Source organism: Mesoplodon bidens (genome assembly GCF_964165515.1).
Source record: "Mesoplodon bidens genome assembly, chromosome: 2".
Classification (NCBI taxonomy): domain Eukaryota; kingdom Metazoa; phylum Chordata; class Mammalia; order Artiodactyla; family Ziphiidae; genus Mesoplodon; species Mesoplodon bidens.
Genome location: NC_138177.1, coordinates 103,611,929 through 103,631,172, shown reverse-complemented (window position 1 = coordinate 103,631,172; position 19,244 = coordinate 103,611,929). Strand labels below are relative to the sequence as shown.

General features: G+C 36.3%; 1 protein-coding gene across 3 annotated transcripts in view; it reads left to right on the top strand.

Moving 5' to 3' along the window:
• The window catches only part of FNBP1L (formin binding protein 1 like), a 127,435-nt gene that overhangs the window by 100,949 nt on the left and 7,242 nt on the right, over positions 1-19,244 (top strand). Inside the window, exons 10-15 of one of the 3 annotated variants that reach the window (XM_081226579.1) lie at positions 2,942-3,051; positions 4,507-4,639; positions 5,906-6,000; positions 8,373-8,521; positions 9,953-10,111; positions 11,411-13,746. In XM_081226579.1, the coding sequence (XP_081082705.1) occupies positions 2,942-3,051; positions 4,507-4,639; positions 5,906-6,000; positions 8,373-8,521; positions 9,953-10,111; positions 11,411-11,418 (654 nt within the window). In that variant the 3' untranslated portion in view covers positions 11,419-13,746. The other 2 variants (XM_081226580.1, XM_081226578.1) reach the window with 2 other exon arrangements.

Sequence of the window (19,244 nt, the reverse complement as noted above, 5' to 3'; positions counted from 1 at the left end):
TCACCTTTTCAAATATTAGTATTTTGAGAGTGAAGAGCTATGTAAGTGAAATCCACTTATGTAAAAATTGTTTTTTAAAGAAGAAAATATGTGTTTACTGATAGAATGATTACTATTTACTTTTGCGTTTCAGTTGCACTTGGAAAATATCTGCCCATTATCATCAGTGTATATTTTTTTTTGCAAGTAATTTACTTTCCCAAAAGTGTGGTTAAAATTGTTTTTCTGGCATAATTGTTTGGATTGTGAAATGTACATAGTTTATTTTAATATTGTAAAAAAAAAGAATAAGTTATTGCATCTTCTGTATTATGGTTTCATGTGAATAATATACCATTTCTTTCTGTTTTCCATTGAACTATTCAGTGGTCGGTGAAGATGGTAAGCCTTATGTGCTGATCTATATACTGTGCCAACATTAAATAATCACAAAACATTGTTTTGTTTAATTCAAAACAAAGTGGTAACGTACATTCCCACATGTTACCTTGTATGTCTTTTCTTTTTATAATTTAATCCATAGTCCAACACATACCAGTACCTCTGATGTCATAAAATTTAATAATAATGTGGTCAACTGTAACTCATTAAGTTCTTAAATGTTATTGGGTGGAGTCTTTGTCATGTTACAGAGAATGAAATTATAGTTAAACATCATTTTAAAAGTTACATGGTATAACAAAAGTTTATGTTTTTACAAAAGAAAAATTAAACAAAAATGATTTTTCTTAACACTCTTTAAAAAGATCATATAAGTTTGATTTGTAGCTTATCACAAGAATCATTAGATTTTCCAAAATGTAAGAAAGAAAGATTTCTTGCTAGTATCATTAGAGAGTAAGTGCTTTCTTCTTGTTTACTAATGAATGGGAATAAAAGCACAAATAACTTAAATATCGTGTGTATGTGCGCATGTGTGCTTGCGCATGTGTGTGATGTTCCTTTATACATATGTTTCAAACAAATTAATGGAACTGCATTGTGAAGACCTAATGCAAAAATTATTGGGTGCTTATGTAGTTTCTCATTTTTTGGAAAACAAATGAGTCTTTTTCAGACTATTGCAGTTTGGCCTTTTATGAATTCCCATGGAGTAGGAGAGGTTTTTAAATGTCTCAGAGTCTTCTTTACAGCCATAGGAAATAGAGTGAGTTTAGTTCTCATATTCTATAAAGGAATATGTTACAATGTCAAAATGGGATATTAAAAATGCAAGTGCCTAGCTATCTCCTGTAAATAAATTTGAGAACAAGTTCGATTAATGATAAGTGGAAATCTGGAGGATCTACTTGTAGGTAATTGTGAGTTTATTACAATACTATCAAAAAAACAATATTGAAATGTGTTTTTTCATTTCATTAAGTTTAAAAATATAAATTAGAAAGTTTTACTTTTGGCACAATATAATAGTTTTCAAACTATTATATACCTGTACCCCAAATTAGATTAAATCTGACAACTTACATTGATAATTGACCACTAAATTTAAAGGCACCTTGTAGGAAATTTTGCGATTTGTTTATTTAGGTCAGATTTGGGTGATTGACAGATTTTTATTTCTGGTGACTGGTAGATTAAAAAACAAAAGCCACTTACAAAAGATGTCCTCCTTTTTTTTTTTAGACAGGCTTGTTGAATGTCCATAATGTTCAGGCCATTTGCAAAAAACTTTCTTATGAATTAAATGTTACATTTGATCATGGCTTACCTGAAAAGTGAGTTTTATCTTTTTTAAAAGCAAGGGAAGCACTCGTTATAGATGGTGAAATAAAGCTATTTAGATGTGTTATAGGAGTCAGTGGTTCAAGGAGCAAGGATGCATTTGTTGTGGGAGCTCACTTCAGCAACACTTAAAAAATTGAATTGCATATTCTTAAAATCCCCATTTTAAAGAGAAAAATGAAGAATAATAGTTGTCAACTATTTTTGAGTATGTAAAATCTTACGTAAATATGGGCTCATGTTAAATGGAACCAATAGTTGCTAACATTGGTCTGGTTGTATAATCTCTAATAAGATAACTATGGTAACAATGACATGATTAACATTTAAGAGGAGAAAGACATCATTTGAATCAGAAGTTACATCTAAATACTAGAACTGTTTCTTAAATGATATAGTTTCTTGAATATCACAACATTAAAATTTTCAGACATTAAGCATCCTTCCTAAATGAGGATTTTATCTTTCTTTGGATTATATCTTTATTTCAAGAACAACTGAGGTATGCTATTTGGTTGTACAAAGGATAATTGAAAATAAATTCCTTATTGGAATGTAATTTCTACTTACATTTCACTTGGTGGATAGTTCTACCTTTTATTTTTTAATGATCAAGTATGTTTCGGTTCTAATGAATGGTTTAATAAATATAATCATTCAAAGACTGTAATATTAAAATATTTTTCATTAGTTATATTGCCTTTAAGAGGTAAGTTGTTTAACTCAGTTATATAAACTTTTCATATTTTCAGTCTGAACATTTGTAATATCCCGAGTGTCACGGCAATAGATTTGATTTGGGAATGTGGTGCAGTATGTTATATAAAAAATACTTTGTATAAGTGAGAAATGTTACGTGTTTCCATTTCATTGTTGTTGCTGTAAGAAGGTTCATCTGTATTTACTTTAACTCTGCTGAGACCTGAATATAATGTTATACTGGTAATTACCAATTATCTGTATCTGCTGATATTTTTCCCTATTCTATTTCATGATTTTTAAAAAAGTGACTGGCATCTGAGCTCTTTCTTCAATACGATTGTTTTAATTAACATACACATACATATCTATGTAGATTTCTTTTTCTTAAAAGGAGGTGTTTGGGGCTAATTTGAAATTAAACTTAAAATTGATATATATTCTTACTTTATAGTGAGTATATTTTAGAAATAAAATTTCATGAAAATATCTTTTATAATGATTTAGATTCTCTTTTCAGGGCCCAGCACTAGAAGATTTCAGTCATCTGCCACCAGAACAGAGACGTAAAAAACTACAGCAGCGCATCGATGAACTTAACAGAGAACTACAAAAAGAATCAGACCAAAAGTATTTTCCCATTAAGTTCTGTCTGCCATCTGCCATCATTATTCCTTTCAGAGTCTACTTTGAATATGTTTAAATGTGATGTATAAAAGGCTTAAAAATTATACATCCTAATTGAAATATCTTTTGAGGGAAAAACACAGTCCTAAACTTTGGAAAATTGTGCTCTGTCATATTTTTAAAATGAAATGTTAGAGAATTTCTTAGGTTGCAGATTACTTATTGGATGCTAATAGTATATATGCCTTCCATAAATTTTCAAAATAGTTTGATGATTATCAAAGGTAGCTTCACCAACACTAACTACCTCTTATATTTTGATAAATTTTTATTTTGCTTTAGTATATAAATTGAGCTTAATAGAAATCTGAGGCTATAATTATTTTGTTTGCAGCAAGAATGTTGGAAAACAGTGTTTGGTTACTTACAGCTTCAGATTCATTTGTAGCTTTAATTTTTTTTCAATTTTATAAAAAGTTTCTTTTAGTTCAATTTTGTTTTAATGAATATAGAGATTTATATATGATGAATAAAGGGTTATTACAGTGGATTGATAACTTACTATCTGCTATTACACTGAAGATAAAATTGGAGCTTAAACTCTGACATGAGTGATTGAAGAGATTCATATTTGAGAATGCTCTGAAGATAGGTGATATTAAAATAGTCAATTTTGTCTCAATAAAACTGGAAAAAACAAAGTATTAAGAGATCACCCTTAAAAAGGAGAACTGTAGGATGAGATGAGAAGAAATCTCTGTCATTTTATGTAACACATTTAAAGGATAAACAGAAGAGAAGGAACCAGTGAGGGAAATAATGAGACAGAGGTGAAGGGAAGGGAAAAGAAAATGTAACCTCCAGGAAATCAAGAAAGAAAAGAGTATTAAGGAGTGTTAGTAATGTCAGATGTTAGAGCCAAGGAGAGCTAATTGAGGCATATATAGTGATATAATAGTGATATGATAATAGTGATATGATTAGAGAAGTGAAGAGGATGAATGACTTGAATTTAGAGGGAGAGGGGCAAGTTAAAGATGGTATAGATGAGTGGGAGGATGATGATGCTGTGAACTAAGATAAGGAACACTGGTGGAATAATGTGTCTGGATGAGAATATGATTTTGATTTGGGACATGATGAGTTTAACAATATTGAGGAATATTCTTTCAGTCCTTGATTAAATATATATAATCTCATTTAGGAAGCAAGAAATGAGAAATGAAATCATTTTTTAAAAATTCTAAATGTTTTAAAAGACTGCCTCCATAAATTACTAACTATATACATGATCAGCTTTGTGCAGATTATCTTCAATCAGGTAATGTTTGATTAAAGTTAAAGAGATATGACTTTTAAGATGAGGCTGCATGTGAGTTCCCAGAATCAAATGAAACGCGTTTATCTGGGAACATATAAAGTAAATGTTTAATTTTTTGTCTTCCTTCTCATTTTCAGAGAAGCACTCAACAAAATGAAAGATGTATATGAGAAAAATCCACAAATGGGGGACCCAGGGAGTTTGCAGCCTAAATTAGCAGAGACCATGAATAACATTGACCGCCTACGAATGGAAATCCACAAGAATGAGGTAGATTTGTTATTTAGCAGTTGTCTAAGATAAGTTCATTTTTATAAACTTCATTATGATGGATTGGGTTTTGCTAGAATTATCTTCAAATATTTTATTTTAGGGTTTATCATCTAAAAGTAAGGTATCATTATGATCTAAAAGTAAGGTACCATAATCTAAAAGTAAGGTATCATAATCTTTCTTTTTTTTTTCTGTTTCTTTTTCTTTTGGCTGAGTTGGGTCTTTGTGGCTGTGCGAGGGCTTTTTCTAGTTGTGGTGCGTGGGGGCTACTCTTTGTTGCCATGCGTGGGCTTCTCATTACGGTGGCTTCTCTTTTTGCGGAGCACGGGCTGTAGGCGCAGACTTCAGTAATTGCAGCATGTGCGCTCAGTAGTTGCAGCATGTGGGCCCTAGAGCACGTAGGCTTCAGTAGTTGCAGCGCGTTGGCTCGGTAGTTGCGACGTGCAGGTTCTAGGGCACATGGGCTTCAGTAGTTGTGGTGCGCGGGCTCAGTAGTTGTGGTTCATGGGCTGTAGAGTGCAGGCTCAGTAGTTGTGGGGCATGGGCTTAGTTGCTCTGTGGCATGTGGGCTCTTCCTGGACCAGGGATCGAACCTTGTGTCCCTTGCATTGGCAGGCAGCTTCTTAACCACTGCACCACCTGGGAAGTTCAGGTATCATAATCTTTAGAATTAATCCCTCGTTGAAGTTTTTTTCCTTATTTAAAACTTTATGTAAAACTAAACGTAGTATTTTTTTAATCAGCTATCAAGTTGGTCATTGACCAAATTGAAATAAAGGTTTCCCTTCTCTAAGAATTACATAATTATAAAGACCCAAAGCACATTTTAAATGTAGAATATTTTATGAGCTTTAAAATACATACATTGGGCTTCCTTGGTGGTGCAGTGGTTAAGAATCTGCTTGCCAATGCCGGGGACACAGGTTCGAGCCCTAGTCCGGGAAGATCCCACATGCCCCAGAGCAGCTAAACCCATGTGCCACAACTACTGAGCCTGCGCTCTAGAGCCCGTGAGCCACAAGTACTGAAGCCCACACGCCTAGAGCCTGTGCTCCGCAACAAGAGAAGCCACTGCAATGAGAAGCCCGCACACCGCAACGAAGAGTAGCCCCCACTTGCTGCAACTAGAGAAAGCCCATGTGCAGCAACAAAGACCCAACACAGCCAAAAATAGAAAATAAAACAAAAAGTAAATAAATTAAAAAAAAATATATATATATATATATATATATTTATTGAGCTCAGTTTTGTTTTTTCCCTAAGGCTTGGCTGTCTGAAGTTGAAGGCAAAACAGGTGGAAGAGGAGACAGAAGACATAGCAGTGACATAAATCACCTTGTAACACAGGGACGAGAAAGGTTATTTTTTACATTTTATTTGTATTTCCTCCTTTTACCCCAAACTTTTCTCACTGTTTTGTCCTAAACTTCATACAATTCTCTTTTTTCCTAATTTAACAAGTTTGGCTTTTAATAACTCAATCTTTGAACCTAAATAATTTTCTGTTTCTTTATAATAGCTACAGGTGAAGTATGAAATTTCATATTGCTGCTCAGTTCTAGTTTGTAATGCATCTACAAACAGAGAGGTAGGAACTTGGAAAATTCTGGGAGCTGTAGTCTAGAGGCATAGGCTCCCCAGGCCTGGGAAGATTGCCTTTAGGTTTAGGTGGAGTTGGGTAGCTTATGCCAAAGAAAAATTTAAGTGTCAAATTACTCAAAGTTTTGTGAAGGAAAAAAATTCATATCGTTAAATTGGATCAGAGCTTCCAAAAGGCGTTTTACTAAATTTCTATGTTTTCATACATTTTGTGACATTTTCTCCCTTTGGGTAATGTTTTTTTCCCCCTCATAATAAAATTCAACAAATTTGGATTCACCTTAGAGAACAATTTGAGAGATCTAGTATCAAATATTGGTTTACTACCTAATTACATTGTAATTTGAGCAAATTCTTTTTTTTTTTTTTTTTTTTTTTTTTGCGGTACCCGGGCCTCTCACTGCTGTGGCCTCTCCCGCTGCGGAGCACAGGCTCCGGATGCGCAGGCCCAGCGGCCGTGGCTCACGGGCCCAGCCGCTCCGCGGCACGCAGGATCCTCCCGGACCGGGGCACAAACCCGTGTCCCTTGCATCAGCAAGCAGACTCCCAACCACTGTGCCACCAGGGAAGCCCTCCCCTCCACATTTAGCAGTTCATTTTTAATGCTCCCTGAGTCTCAGTTTCCTAAAATATAAAATAAAGATTAAAATACCTGTCATACAGGGTTATTAGTAATGAATGAAATAATGTCGGGGTCCCCAGCTGCAGGGGTGGCGCACAGCAGGAGGTGAACGGCGGGTGGGCGGGTGAGTGACACTTCATCTGCCGCCCCCATCACTCTCATTACTGCCTGAACCATCCCATTCCCCCACCCCCGCCCGGGTCCCTGGATAAATTGTCTTCCATGAAACCGGTCCCTGGTGCCAAAAAGGTTGGGGACTCCTGAAATAATGTACATAAAGCACCTACTAGTAAAATACCTGTGCTAGTATGTGCTTGACAAATGTTAATTTCTCCTTCTCTTCTTCTCCATTATCACTTTTTGAAAGAGTATATATCCTTAATATATCAAGAGATAGTCACAAATACACTGGTTTTTGTTATTAGGTAAACCCTAGATTAAAATAATCTAGTCCCTCTGGTTTGTGTTATTAAGAACTTGGCTTCCAGGCATACTGAAAGTACTGCTAAATCTCATCATGCAAATTATGAAAATCTTATTCAGTCATTTGATTCTTTAGCAAAATCAACATTTTTTCTCTTTTTGAAGTAAAAATTTACAGAAAAAATGCCTTTGGATTACCTGCTTTCTGGGATTTTCTTAGTTACTAACTTTCCTCTTAACATGATTAATTGGAAATTAATTTTACTAGGGAGTCTTTTGGTTTTCAGTGACAGGATGAATACTCTACCCATACTGGCTTAAACTGAAAAGGGATTTTATTGGCTGACTTCAGGGAGAGCTTGATCTAGGAACTCAGATGATATCTTCAGTACTCCGTTTCTCTCCACCTTCCAGTTTCACCTTACACTGTGTTGGCTTCATTTAAAGGCTCTATATGGTGATCTTCCAAAGCTCTTAAGCTCATATTTCTCCAGGTTCACGTCCAGTGGAAAAGGAAGGGAGCTTCTCTGAACAGTCCCAAGCAAAGGTCTTTGTGTATCTCTCATATCTTACTGGGTTACATGCCTACTAGTGAACTATTCACTCTGGTCATACAAGTTCTGTGCTAAGATGGACCCTCTGGAACCAGGACAGAGCAACTACCTGAAGCCTGTGAACTGAACATGGGTCTGGGTGGGTCCCCTAAGAAATTTTAGGGTTTTCATGAAAAAAGAGGGGGTGATGAATCCAGGATGATAAAAACCAAATGTCCATGACATTTTTCCATTTTATCTCTGGGCCCAGTGATAATGACATACTTACTGAATACATGTTATGTGCCTAGAACACTGTAATCTTTTAATTTTTAATTTCAGGAAATTCAACAAAAGCATTTTGAATTAGAAGCCATACACACACACACACACACACACACACACACACACACTTCAACATTTAAGAAAATGAAGACTTAATTTGGAACTGTGTCATGGTTATTTGATTTTCTGAATTGATCCTGAGGAGATCAACTTGTAGGTAATATAAACAGTTCCCATGTACTTGATCAGAGATAATTTTGTTTCATAGCCCTGAGGGAAGCTATACTGATGATGCAAACCAAGAAGTCCGTGGGCCACCCCAACAGCATGGTCACCACAGTGAGTTTGATGATGAGTTTGAAGATGACGATCCCTTGCCTGCTATTGGACACTGCAAAGCTATCTACCCTTTCGATGGTATGATTTTCTTAATACACTGTAATTGATAAAATTGGTTCCTTAAAGTCTACATACAGAGTCATGCACTGTAGTGTCCTTATAGCTAAATAAGAAAACTATAAGTGCCAGAAAATTATAATCCCACTTCATTAGTGTGAATATTTTTGTTTTAACTACATTGCAGGTATAGAGATTTTTCTTCCGTACATGACATTGAAAGAAAATTACCTATGTTATCAGCATCCTAATAAAGATTATTATTTAATTATCAACTTTGGTTGATACAGAATTTCCCAACTTTGATGTACTCATCAAAGTTGATCACTGCTTGAGCATGTAGCTCAACCCAGAAAGTGGAAGGCTGGTAGATACCACTTCAGGCTCTTCCTTGTAACTTGCTAACATTGAGCGACAGGTACTAGGCAAATGGCATAGCTGAGTGCCACCACCATATGCTGACCCTGTAGGCCATATTTTCAGGTGAGGGAAGGAGGAAACGTGGTAGCTTCTGACTATGCCATCCTTCCCCCTGTGATAGTTGGAGAAGAGACTCTGTAAGGGGAGGAAGGCATTGTGGCCCTCTCTTACAGGTTTTTAGTTACCCTTCCCTCTCTTGGACTTTGAAAAATCATTTTCTTCATTTCACAGAGGAGCAGAGTAACACCCTTACAGAGAAGTTGTTATAAAATGGTATATGAATTTAAGGCCCTTCCCTACCCATCCATTGTTTTGGTTTTTAAATGGAGTAGTTTTTAGTTGCTGCTCATTCTGAGAAAATAGTATTAAATAAGATCTTGCTATAATTTGCTACAGAGAGTAAGGGAAGGATTTAGTGTATGTTAAATAAATATTCATTTGTGAAAACTGTTACTGCTAATCAGGTTGGGAATGGTTGAGGGATTGGGAAGAAAGAGAGGCCTGAGGCTCATGAAGTTTTGAAGGAAGTTTGTGCTTTGTGGCTATGATCATTCTGCTTCTCCCATCACCAGAGTTGGACCTGTATTTTTCTCTGCTCTCTCCTCAAATTATATTCTTTCCTTCTTTCTTCCAACCCTCTCAATGTCTTGTTACTATTTTGAACTTCATGAATTTTCTAGATAACAGTGCCACTCAAATTTGGGGAAGGAGTTGGAGTAGTGAAATAGGAGTTAGCGTACCCTGTCAAATCATACAGTGTTGTTGTAGCTCAGATACTTCATCTGTTACATGGTGCTGCTGTTAATGCCAGCCTCACGGGTTATTGTGCAGTTCAAATGAGGTAAGTATATGAAACTGTTGGGTAAACTACAAAGCACCATAGAGGTGTTGGTAATGAGAGTCAGTGGGCTCATAGTTCTATTACATTGAAATCTAGTAGGGTTCCACGTTGTTTTTTGTTGTATTTGTAACTTTTATTCAAAATTATTGCTATACTTAAATTATGCTTGCGCTGTGAAAACTCTCATTTAGGACATAATGAAGGTACTCTGGCAATGAAAGAAGGTGAAGTTCTATACATTATTGAGGAGGACAAGGGTGATGGATGGACAAGAGCTCGGAGACAGAATGGTGAAGAAGGCTACGTTCCCACATCATACATAGATGTAACTCTAGAGAAAAACAGTAAAGGTGCAGTAACTTACATCTAAACTAACCCGGCAGCTTTGTAACATGTATGACAGGAATGATAACAAAATGAAAACACAGTCAATGGGTGGGATAACATAAGAAAGCTGAAAGGGCATCCAAGATTTATTGTTCACTGTGTGAGCTGAGTGTAGGCTCGATCTTAGAGATGTGACTGTTACAAGAAACTGTTCTCGTGACGCTTTACCATTTGAGTGATGTTGGTGTGAAGCTTAATTGATGCCTTTTGCTTTTTGTCCTGCTTAAGTCTGTGTGGAGGATTTGTGTTTTTCTGCCTTATAAATCATAAAATTTAATCTACTGGGTAGGAATCCATCCTGTAGAGGGGTAGGGATAGAAGAAAGCTCCCTACCCCTCTACACTTTGCTTCAGGAAACACAGTGACTATAGTGAACTCAAGTAAAACTTCTCTGAAATGCTTGCTATAAAAAGCTGTCGCCCAAAAGAGTGGTTTGGTCTAGGGGTTTGAAATTGTAGCTACAGTTTCTAGGAAAAATGTAATAATAGTTGGCTAATTGGATAAAATACGAATGTAATCATTTTCATTTTTGTCCTTATTCTCAACTTCGGTTTCCTAAAGGAAGAAAACAGGCACCTAACACATAATCTGTTTTAGCAGTAGGCTAATCAAGAGACGTGCAAAATAAACGGGCCTGGTCTTACTCTTTAAGTGAATAAAATGGCTTTCTTTTGAGACCCAAGGATATTTTCAGGTTTTCTAGTAATTTTCAATAATGTACAAGCTTTCTTCTAAATTAATGCTTGTATTTTTCATCTTTAAATGTCTTTTGAGAAATACCACTTTAGTGATACTAGCATTTAGCAGTTATACATAGGAAAGTGGATTCTAAATAAACTAAGATAGAGGAAATCTTGCATGGAGGAGAAGTACTGGCAAATTTTGCTTGAAAGAAAAATGACTTTTTTCACTAACTGGGTTGGAGGAATATATCTCTACCATCACTGAGGGCATTTCCTCATTTTAGCTGAATCATCGATTATTAGGAGTTTTTTTTCCAATTAATTTTAATAAGCATTTGTTGGAAACACTGTATAATCAAGACATGTGCAGTGCTAGTTGTGTAGGGGAGTAAAGGGAGGAAGCAATTAAGAGAGTGGTCCTTAATTTTGCTCATGTTCCAACATGTTTTGGTGTTTTTAATAGCTGACTATAAAATGATTTTAGAGACATTTGGGATGGACACTTTAAACTGAATGCTCCTTTTGGTCTTACCAAAGGTCTTCAGTAATTGTTCTTTTCTTTTTCCTCCTGGACTGCAGGTTCCTGAAGAGGGTTTCTGAGGAAATGGGCAAGATGTTGAAGGAGGTTACATGCAGCTGCTTTTGGGGGGAGGGTATTAGAGTTGTCAGGCTCAGAGAGAGTGAGAGAAGCAAGTTGCATGAGTGCATGCAGACATGATTATTTTTTACTAACTTCATTAGCATTTCTGTACGTTGTTTAAAAAAATCATTGTAATACCAACCCTTAAACTTGTCAATTACAGTTATTCACATAAAGGAAAAAAGCCAACAATGGCTAACCTTTTTTTCCATTTATTTTACTGATATCCAAATTGGAAAGAATGCAGAGCTGTCCTTAAGTTTGTGATATCTGACTGTCCCAACAGGACTGTCCATCGCAGCTCTTTTAATTGGCTTTTAGATCCATTGTCTGTTAGAATCCTTGCCATTTTTGACTGTCCCAACAGGACTATCCATCGCAGCTCTGTTTTAATTGGCTTTTAGACCCATTGTCTGTTAGAATCCTTGCCGTTTGTCAGTGTCTGCCTGCGTCACCTCTGTGCTTGCTTAACATCCTGTTGCATGTCTAGAGTGATCGGGTTTAGATTTTTCAGGCATGTCTTTATATCCCTTGTTCTTGTCAAAACCTTTGTTTTGTTTTACATTTGTAGTGCAAATCGCTTTGTCAAACATCTCCAGCACTAATGTTTCCATCCTAGTATTTGTGTACGCTGCTATAACTTCCCCACTGCAAAACATTCCAGTTTTGGCATTATGAAGAAGCAGTTTGTGAACCTGAAGTATTTATGATCAGAAGAAAAAACATCTCTGCTCTAGCCTACAGCCCAGTTGAAAGAACTCTTTGAAACATGATACATCTTCAGCACCTCAGTCTGGGAAGAATCTATAGTCAGCACTGAAATCCTGGCATAATAAACACAGAAGATACTCACCACCTCAAGACAAAGGACTGTTGTCAGAAGTCAGCTGCTTCCATTCAGACGCTGCCTTAAACTAGAGTGCCTAAATCTGCTGATTGCCAACGCTACCACTACAGTATCCCACAAAGGGCTTTATGTGTCAGCTCAGTGTGACCTCCATTAACTCGGCAGTGCTGCTATAGCTGCCGATACAACCTCGGTAGGTGGCTTTTAGAGCTCTACCATGTTTGTTGGTGCATCTTCAAATTTACGCATCAAACTAAAGACATGTCTGAGTCCATTTTACTTAGTGTTTTTATGAGAAGTTTTATGGACCTCCCTCCCATTGTCTTTTAATTTGGGGTTACTGTTTTCTCACTTAATTATTACAATGATAGTCTGTTTCCAAGTGATGATTTTATTTGAACCACATACAATTTACTGAAACTTTGTAATGATCTATGTGCACTTTTCCTTGTAAAATGGGAGTTTCTGTATGTTTATACTTGTAAATATAATTGTCATCAGTGCCCCTATGCTCATGTTGCTCATGTTGTCCTCCCTCGCATTTGTGATTCTGTTAGTGACTTGTATCTTAACTAATTTCTTAGTGGCATTTAATAGGGAAGTGGGTGGGGGTGGGGGGATATTTGTAACATGGAAGCTTCGTTAATTTGGTTCTTTACTGTTTTGAAGGAAGAAAGAACGTGAAATGGTCTGTGTATTGTTGGATTTCAAGCAATACTTTAGAAACTGTGTGACTGCTTTAATAATTTTTCCCAGTGTTATTTGAATCGTACTACCAGTTATGCTAAAGCTGAATGACAATTGTGTGAAAGTCGATGCCTTCGTAAGATCAAGTACGCCCGTTACACAGCTGACATGATAGTGTATTACCTTTAAGGCTAGTAAACTATGAAGTTTTAGATTTTAAATCTCATTACAGGGTTATTTATATAAAGTGACATTATTCAGTACTGACAGACTACATAAAGTAGTTTTCAGATCCAGTGCTATTTTTATTTTAAAGGTTAGCAATGAAGAGGAAACGTGAGCTGGCTGTGTTTGTCTTCTGTACAAAGCCTGAGGTGCTTGTGCTTTTTGGCAACAGCCACAGAGGGCAAAGTTTAAGGCTTTCTTGTGAGGACTAACTGTTCTTTTCAAGCTACTGTTTGTTTTTCTTAAAGCAGGATTTGCTTCCGTAGGAGGCAGGTTCCCTCACGTGGAATAGTGCAACCTGTGTATGGCTTATTACAAGAGGAAAGACATTTGTACTTGCACAGTTTAAATCATTCTTAAATTTGAACATGTGAATTGTCCAAAAGAGGTCTTTAATTTTTCAGTAATTTTTACTCTTTTTGTGCACATGTTGATTTCTTAATGTAAATGCTTTGTTTAAGATAGTGTTCTCTGTTGAGAATATTTTCATGGAATAAAATAATCTTTTCATGGTCAGTTAAGGTGTATAGTATTATCTCTTACTGCTGTGTGAACTAAAGAGATGTAATGGTTTTGTTCTTGAATATGCTAAGTTCCAGGTAATACAAAGTAGATGACCAGCTTCCATAAATGGAAGCATCTGTGTTGGGCAACAATTTTTGCAAAGCAGTTTTGAAAATTTTATTCTAGTTTTAGTTTCTTGCAAGCTTTCTTAAAGGAAAAAAAGTTAACTTTCTTTACAGTGAATTTAAGTTAAGGTAATAATTTGTATTTTTTAATCTTTGTTCTACAGTAGCTATGTTACACAGACTTTGCTTTTACACCATCTTAACCTCTGCATCCATAGGAACTTTCCCTATACTACATAGATTGATCTAGCCTCAGGTTGGTCAGCATTTCCCATGCCTCTGCTTGAGTTCCTGATCAGTCAGAGAGAGCACCTGTGTCTTCATCGCATTTCAAAACATGGAAAGAGAATGTTTGCCACAATTAGTGTCACATCAGTGATTTTAGGAAGTCTTAATTTCAGAAGTTACTATGACTATTAACTTCTAGAAACCCTAAAAGGGAATAAAATTCAGGGTTTTATTCTGAACAATGAAAGGTGGGAATTGTTGAGATGAAAATTTAGAGATCCACACCAAGCTTGGAAGTAGGGACACACAAAACAAAACAGCAGGAAGACAGTGTCAACCAAAAAACTCAACAATGAAAAGGACTTTTACTATCTGAAGCAAGATCAGGGAAGTCAAATCGTACTTGGTAGGGAAAGATAACATCCTCATAACAGTATTAAGGAAACAGTAAAAGGAAAAGGATCTTCAGACTTGTTGAAAAGAATAGGTTTTCTTTGTGAAGAAGGTATTAGTGCAGGTGAAAAAAATACTAAAAAAAACCCACCAAGCCTATTTCAATGAGTTCATATACCTGGGATCAAATATATTCCTGAGTATAGTCACTGTCTGTAATCTAAGAAACTATGGAAAATATAAGAGATGCCAAAAGATAGGGGATGGGAAAATACACATTTTAAAAAAAATGTTTTATGGTAATGTGGTTGATTTACAATGTTGCATTAATTTCCGCTGTATAGCAAAGTGATTCAGTTATATGTATATATATACATTCTTTTAAAAATTCTTTTCCATTATGGTTTATCACAGGATATTGAATATAGTTCCCTGTGCTATGCAGTAGGACCCTGTTGTTTATCCATTCTGTAAGTTTGTATCTGCTAATCCCAAACTCCCAGTCCATCCTTCCTTCACCCCCTCCTCCTTTGGCAACACAAGTCTGTTCTCTGTGTCTCTGAGTCTGTTTCATAGATAAGTTCATTTGTGTCATATTTTAGATTCCACATATAAGTGATATATGGTATTTGTCTTTTTCTTTCTGACTTCACTTAGTATGATAATCTCTAGGTCCATCCATGTTGCTGCAAATGGCATTATTTCATAGTTTTTTATGAGTGAGTATTATTCCATTTGTATAGATGTACATCTTCTTTATTCCTCTGTCGATGGACATTTAGGTTGCTTCCATGTCTTGGCTGTTGTGAATAGTGCTGCTATGAACATAGGGGTGCATGTATCTTTTTGAATTATAGTTTTATCTGAATATATGCCCAGAAGTGAGATTGCTGGATCATATGGCAACTCTATTTTTAGTTTGTTGAGGGACTGCCGTACCGTTCTCCATAGTGGCTGCATCAATTTACATTCCCACCAACAACGTAGGAGAGTTCCCTTTTCTCCACACCCTCTCCAGCATTTGTTATTTGTAGATTTTTTTAAAAAAAATTATGGCTGTTTTGATGGGTGTGAGGTGGTACCTCATTGTAATTTTGATTTGCATTTAATAATTAGTGATGCTGAGCATCTTTTCATGTGCCTGTTGGCCACCTGTACGTCTTTGGAGAAATGTCTATTTAGGTCTTCTGCCCATTGGAAAATATACATTTTAAAGGGTAAGTTCTGGGAAGTTTGACAAGTCTTAAAAGTGCTAGATAATTTTGTCAGCATTTAAGGGAAAATGTAATGGGCAACTGACCTAGGTCCTAAGAATAAGTCATGTCTAGTTAGCCTCATTCTTTTCTTTAGATACAAATGGGAAATTCTACAGACGTAATTGTCCTGATTTCAGCACAATTTCAGTAATTGACAAGATTTCATACTCATTTTTATAAGATTGTGAGAGCATTGTTGTAGAGAATGGGAGCTTGCAACGAGCTGATTTGGTAGACCCAAAATGTCAACCCTGAGGAGAACTTCCTGTAGAAAACATGTATATTATGAACCATTGTAAAATAAACATAAATCTGTCAACTCAAGAAATAGAAAATTATCCTCTCCATCTCCTTCAAAGATAACCATTATCCTGAGTTTTATGTTTATTGTTTTTTTCTTCATATTTATCACATGGATATTTTTTTCTAAACCTGATGAGCTTTCCATGTTTTTGAGCTCTGTAAAAAGAGAGTTTTATACTCTGTTATGAGCAGGGCTCATATTCAGCCAGTGCACACTGATATAGCCACAGTTAATGCTCTAGAAATATTTACTTACTGGTGGGTAAAAAATAATTCTGAAAAGTAGTAAAACTAGTTAATCGTATAAGTTTCACTACGTGTGGTTTATCTCAGAAAGCACACATGACACTGATGCATTTCTGGTTTGAGCACTGGGGACAAAGTCGAAGGGCTTACTGTAGATATACTATTATTTCAGGTGTTGGGGAATCTTCTTGGTTTCATAAACCCTTGGTTTCATAAGCCCTTCGTAAGCCCTTCGTAAGCCCTGGACAACTAAGCTGAGGAAGTTCCTCCTCCAAAGAAATGCCTCATCCTGCTCAAGGGGAGGAGACACATCGAAGCTCTGATAGCAGCTGGCGAGACTGGAAGGGAGTGTGGGTAGACACTGGTGTTTGGGGACATAGCCCCTTGTGGTGAGGTAATGGCCCTTTAGATTTTTTTTTTTTTTAACATTTTGTTTTATTTGGCAGCTTATTCTGTGGTGGAGGGTAGCCTGCCTTGTTCATTGAAGAGGTGTGAGGAGAGGGAAACTACCAGCCTTTGTTTAATACCCAGAAGAGTATGCTAAGTGACAGCACAACTCCTGCTCCCCTGGCTGGTCTCAGACAGGAGTATCACAGTGTCCACTCTCTTAACCTCTAAAAGTTCAGCTTTTCTCTCACTTGCCTGGGCAGACCAAACTGCTTGGTCTCAGGGCCTGCAGAAGCTGTGGTAGACTGGCTCAGTTTATTTTTATTCTCCCCATTTTCTCCTCCTGCCTTTGTCCTAAATCATGACTGGCACCAACCAGCCATTGCTTATTTCTTAGTCGGCCAATGTGGGGGACACAGCTTGGGTGTGGAATGAGACAGACATAAAGCACAAGCTCCCGGTTCTGGCAACCAAGATCATCAATCCACACCCAACTTGCTCCCTCTTCCTCACATTCTCTACTCTCTTTCCTCTAGCGGGGTGCTCCTGCCACTGTCTCTTGGCATACAGCCTGCATCCAGATGGTACTATTCTGTCCAATGAGATGAGATGAGGATCAGCTGCATGTCCTCTCTCTCCAGGTGCCAGACAACACATTAGTAAATTAATACCTAGCAACTGAAAGGGGGAAGTCACTGGAAGAGTTTGCAGCCCTGTGTTAAATCATGGAGGCGTTGTTCAGCTGATGGCAGCCATGTCAAACAAAAAATTATACCAACTCAACTATTTAATCAAATTATTTGGAAATTATTAGTGATTGATGAATTGTGCCACTTTCATCACTTGATAAACAGTGTTATGTAGTTTAAAGAATAAAGGGGATTATTTTACTTGATTTGCACATTGATTTGTACATTAATTTATTCATATGATTTATGTATTATTAATATCCCACTTTTTAAATATTTTGCATATTGCATGGTATCTTCTGAGAGTTGCTTTTTTCACTCAACAGTATTCTAAGATTTATCCATGTTTATGCATAGTTCATTTTACTGTGTATAGTATTCCATTATATAAATATACAGAATTTATCCATTCTCCTGTTGATGGGCATTTGGGCTACTTCCTGAATTTTGCTAGTATGAACAATGCTCTTATGCACATCCATGTGCATGTTTACTGATATAAGGCTTTCTCTAAGATCTATACCCAGGAGAGGAATTGCTAAGTTATGGGTTATATTTATCTTCAATTTAAAATGGTAATGCCGCATTTTCCCCTTAAAGTGATTATAACATTTTTACACACCTACAGGTTGTGTATAAGGGTTATTTATTCTCCATATCCTGACCAACAATTTAGGAGTAAGAGTTAAAAATTTTTTTTTCTTTTTTTTTTTTTTTTACAGTTCAATGGACGTAAAATAGCATTTCATTATAGTCTTAATTTGCTTTTTCCTGACTATTGATGAAGTTGAACATCTTGTCATATTTACCATTTGTGTTTCCTCTTCTGTGAAAAGCCTGTTTATATCTTTTGCCCATTTTATTCTTTGGTTGGTGTCTTTCCGTATTTATTCATGGGAGTTCTTTATGTATTAAGGATGCTAATACTATTAGTTATCTCTTGCTGTGTAACATAGCTGGTGACTCTGGCTCAGAGTTTCTCAGGAGGTTGCAATCAAGGTGTTGGCCAGGGTTGCAATCATCTCAAAGCTTTGACTCAGACTGGAGAGTCCACTTCCAGGATCACTCACATGATTGTTGGCAGGCCTCAGTTCCTTGCCCTGTGGACCTCTTCATAGGGATGTTCACAGTGTGGCATCTTGCTTCCTTCAGTGAATGATCCAAGAGAGAAAAGCTCAGGATGGAATCTGCAGTCTTTTGTAACCTAATCTCAGATGTCAATACCATTACTTCTATGTACTTGGTGATGCAAACCAACCCTGGTATACAACACAAGGATGTGAACATCAGGTGGCAGGGAACATCTGGGGCCATCTTGGGGGCTGCCTACCATACTAATACTTTGTTATTTTTACGTGTTGCTGATACCATCTTTCAGTTCTTTCAATTTATCTATGATATCTTTTGATGAATAGAAGTTCATTTTAATGTAGATTGATCAATCTTTCATATTTAATGCTTTCCTATCTAGTTTAAGAAATTCTTCATTCAAAGTAAAAAAGATATTCTGTATTTTTTTCTAAAAGTGTTATGGTTTTGCCTTTCACATATGGGATCTTAATTCATCTAGATTTTATTTCGGTATAAAGTAAGGAACCATCCCCCCCCTGCCTTCATTTGCTTAACCAGTTGTTCAAGAATTATTTATTTTAAAAAATCCTCCTTTCCTCCACTGATGGGCAATGTTACTCCTGTCATATGTCAAATTCCTAATGATAGTTTCTTGATTACTGTAACTTAATCATGAGCTTTTATATTTGGTAGAACAGATTCCCCCCTCCCCCCATCTTATTTTCCTAGGATGGTCTTGACTTCCTTGGCATTAAAATTTTAGGAAAAGCTCATCAAGTTAGCTTGAAAAGTCGTATTGAATTTTGAGTGGG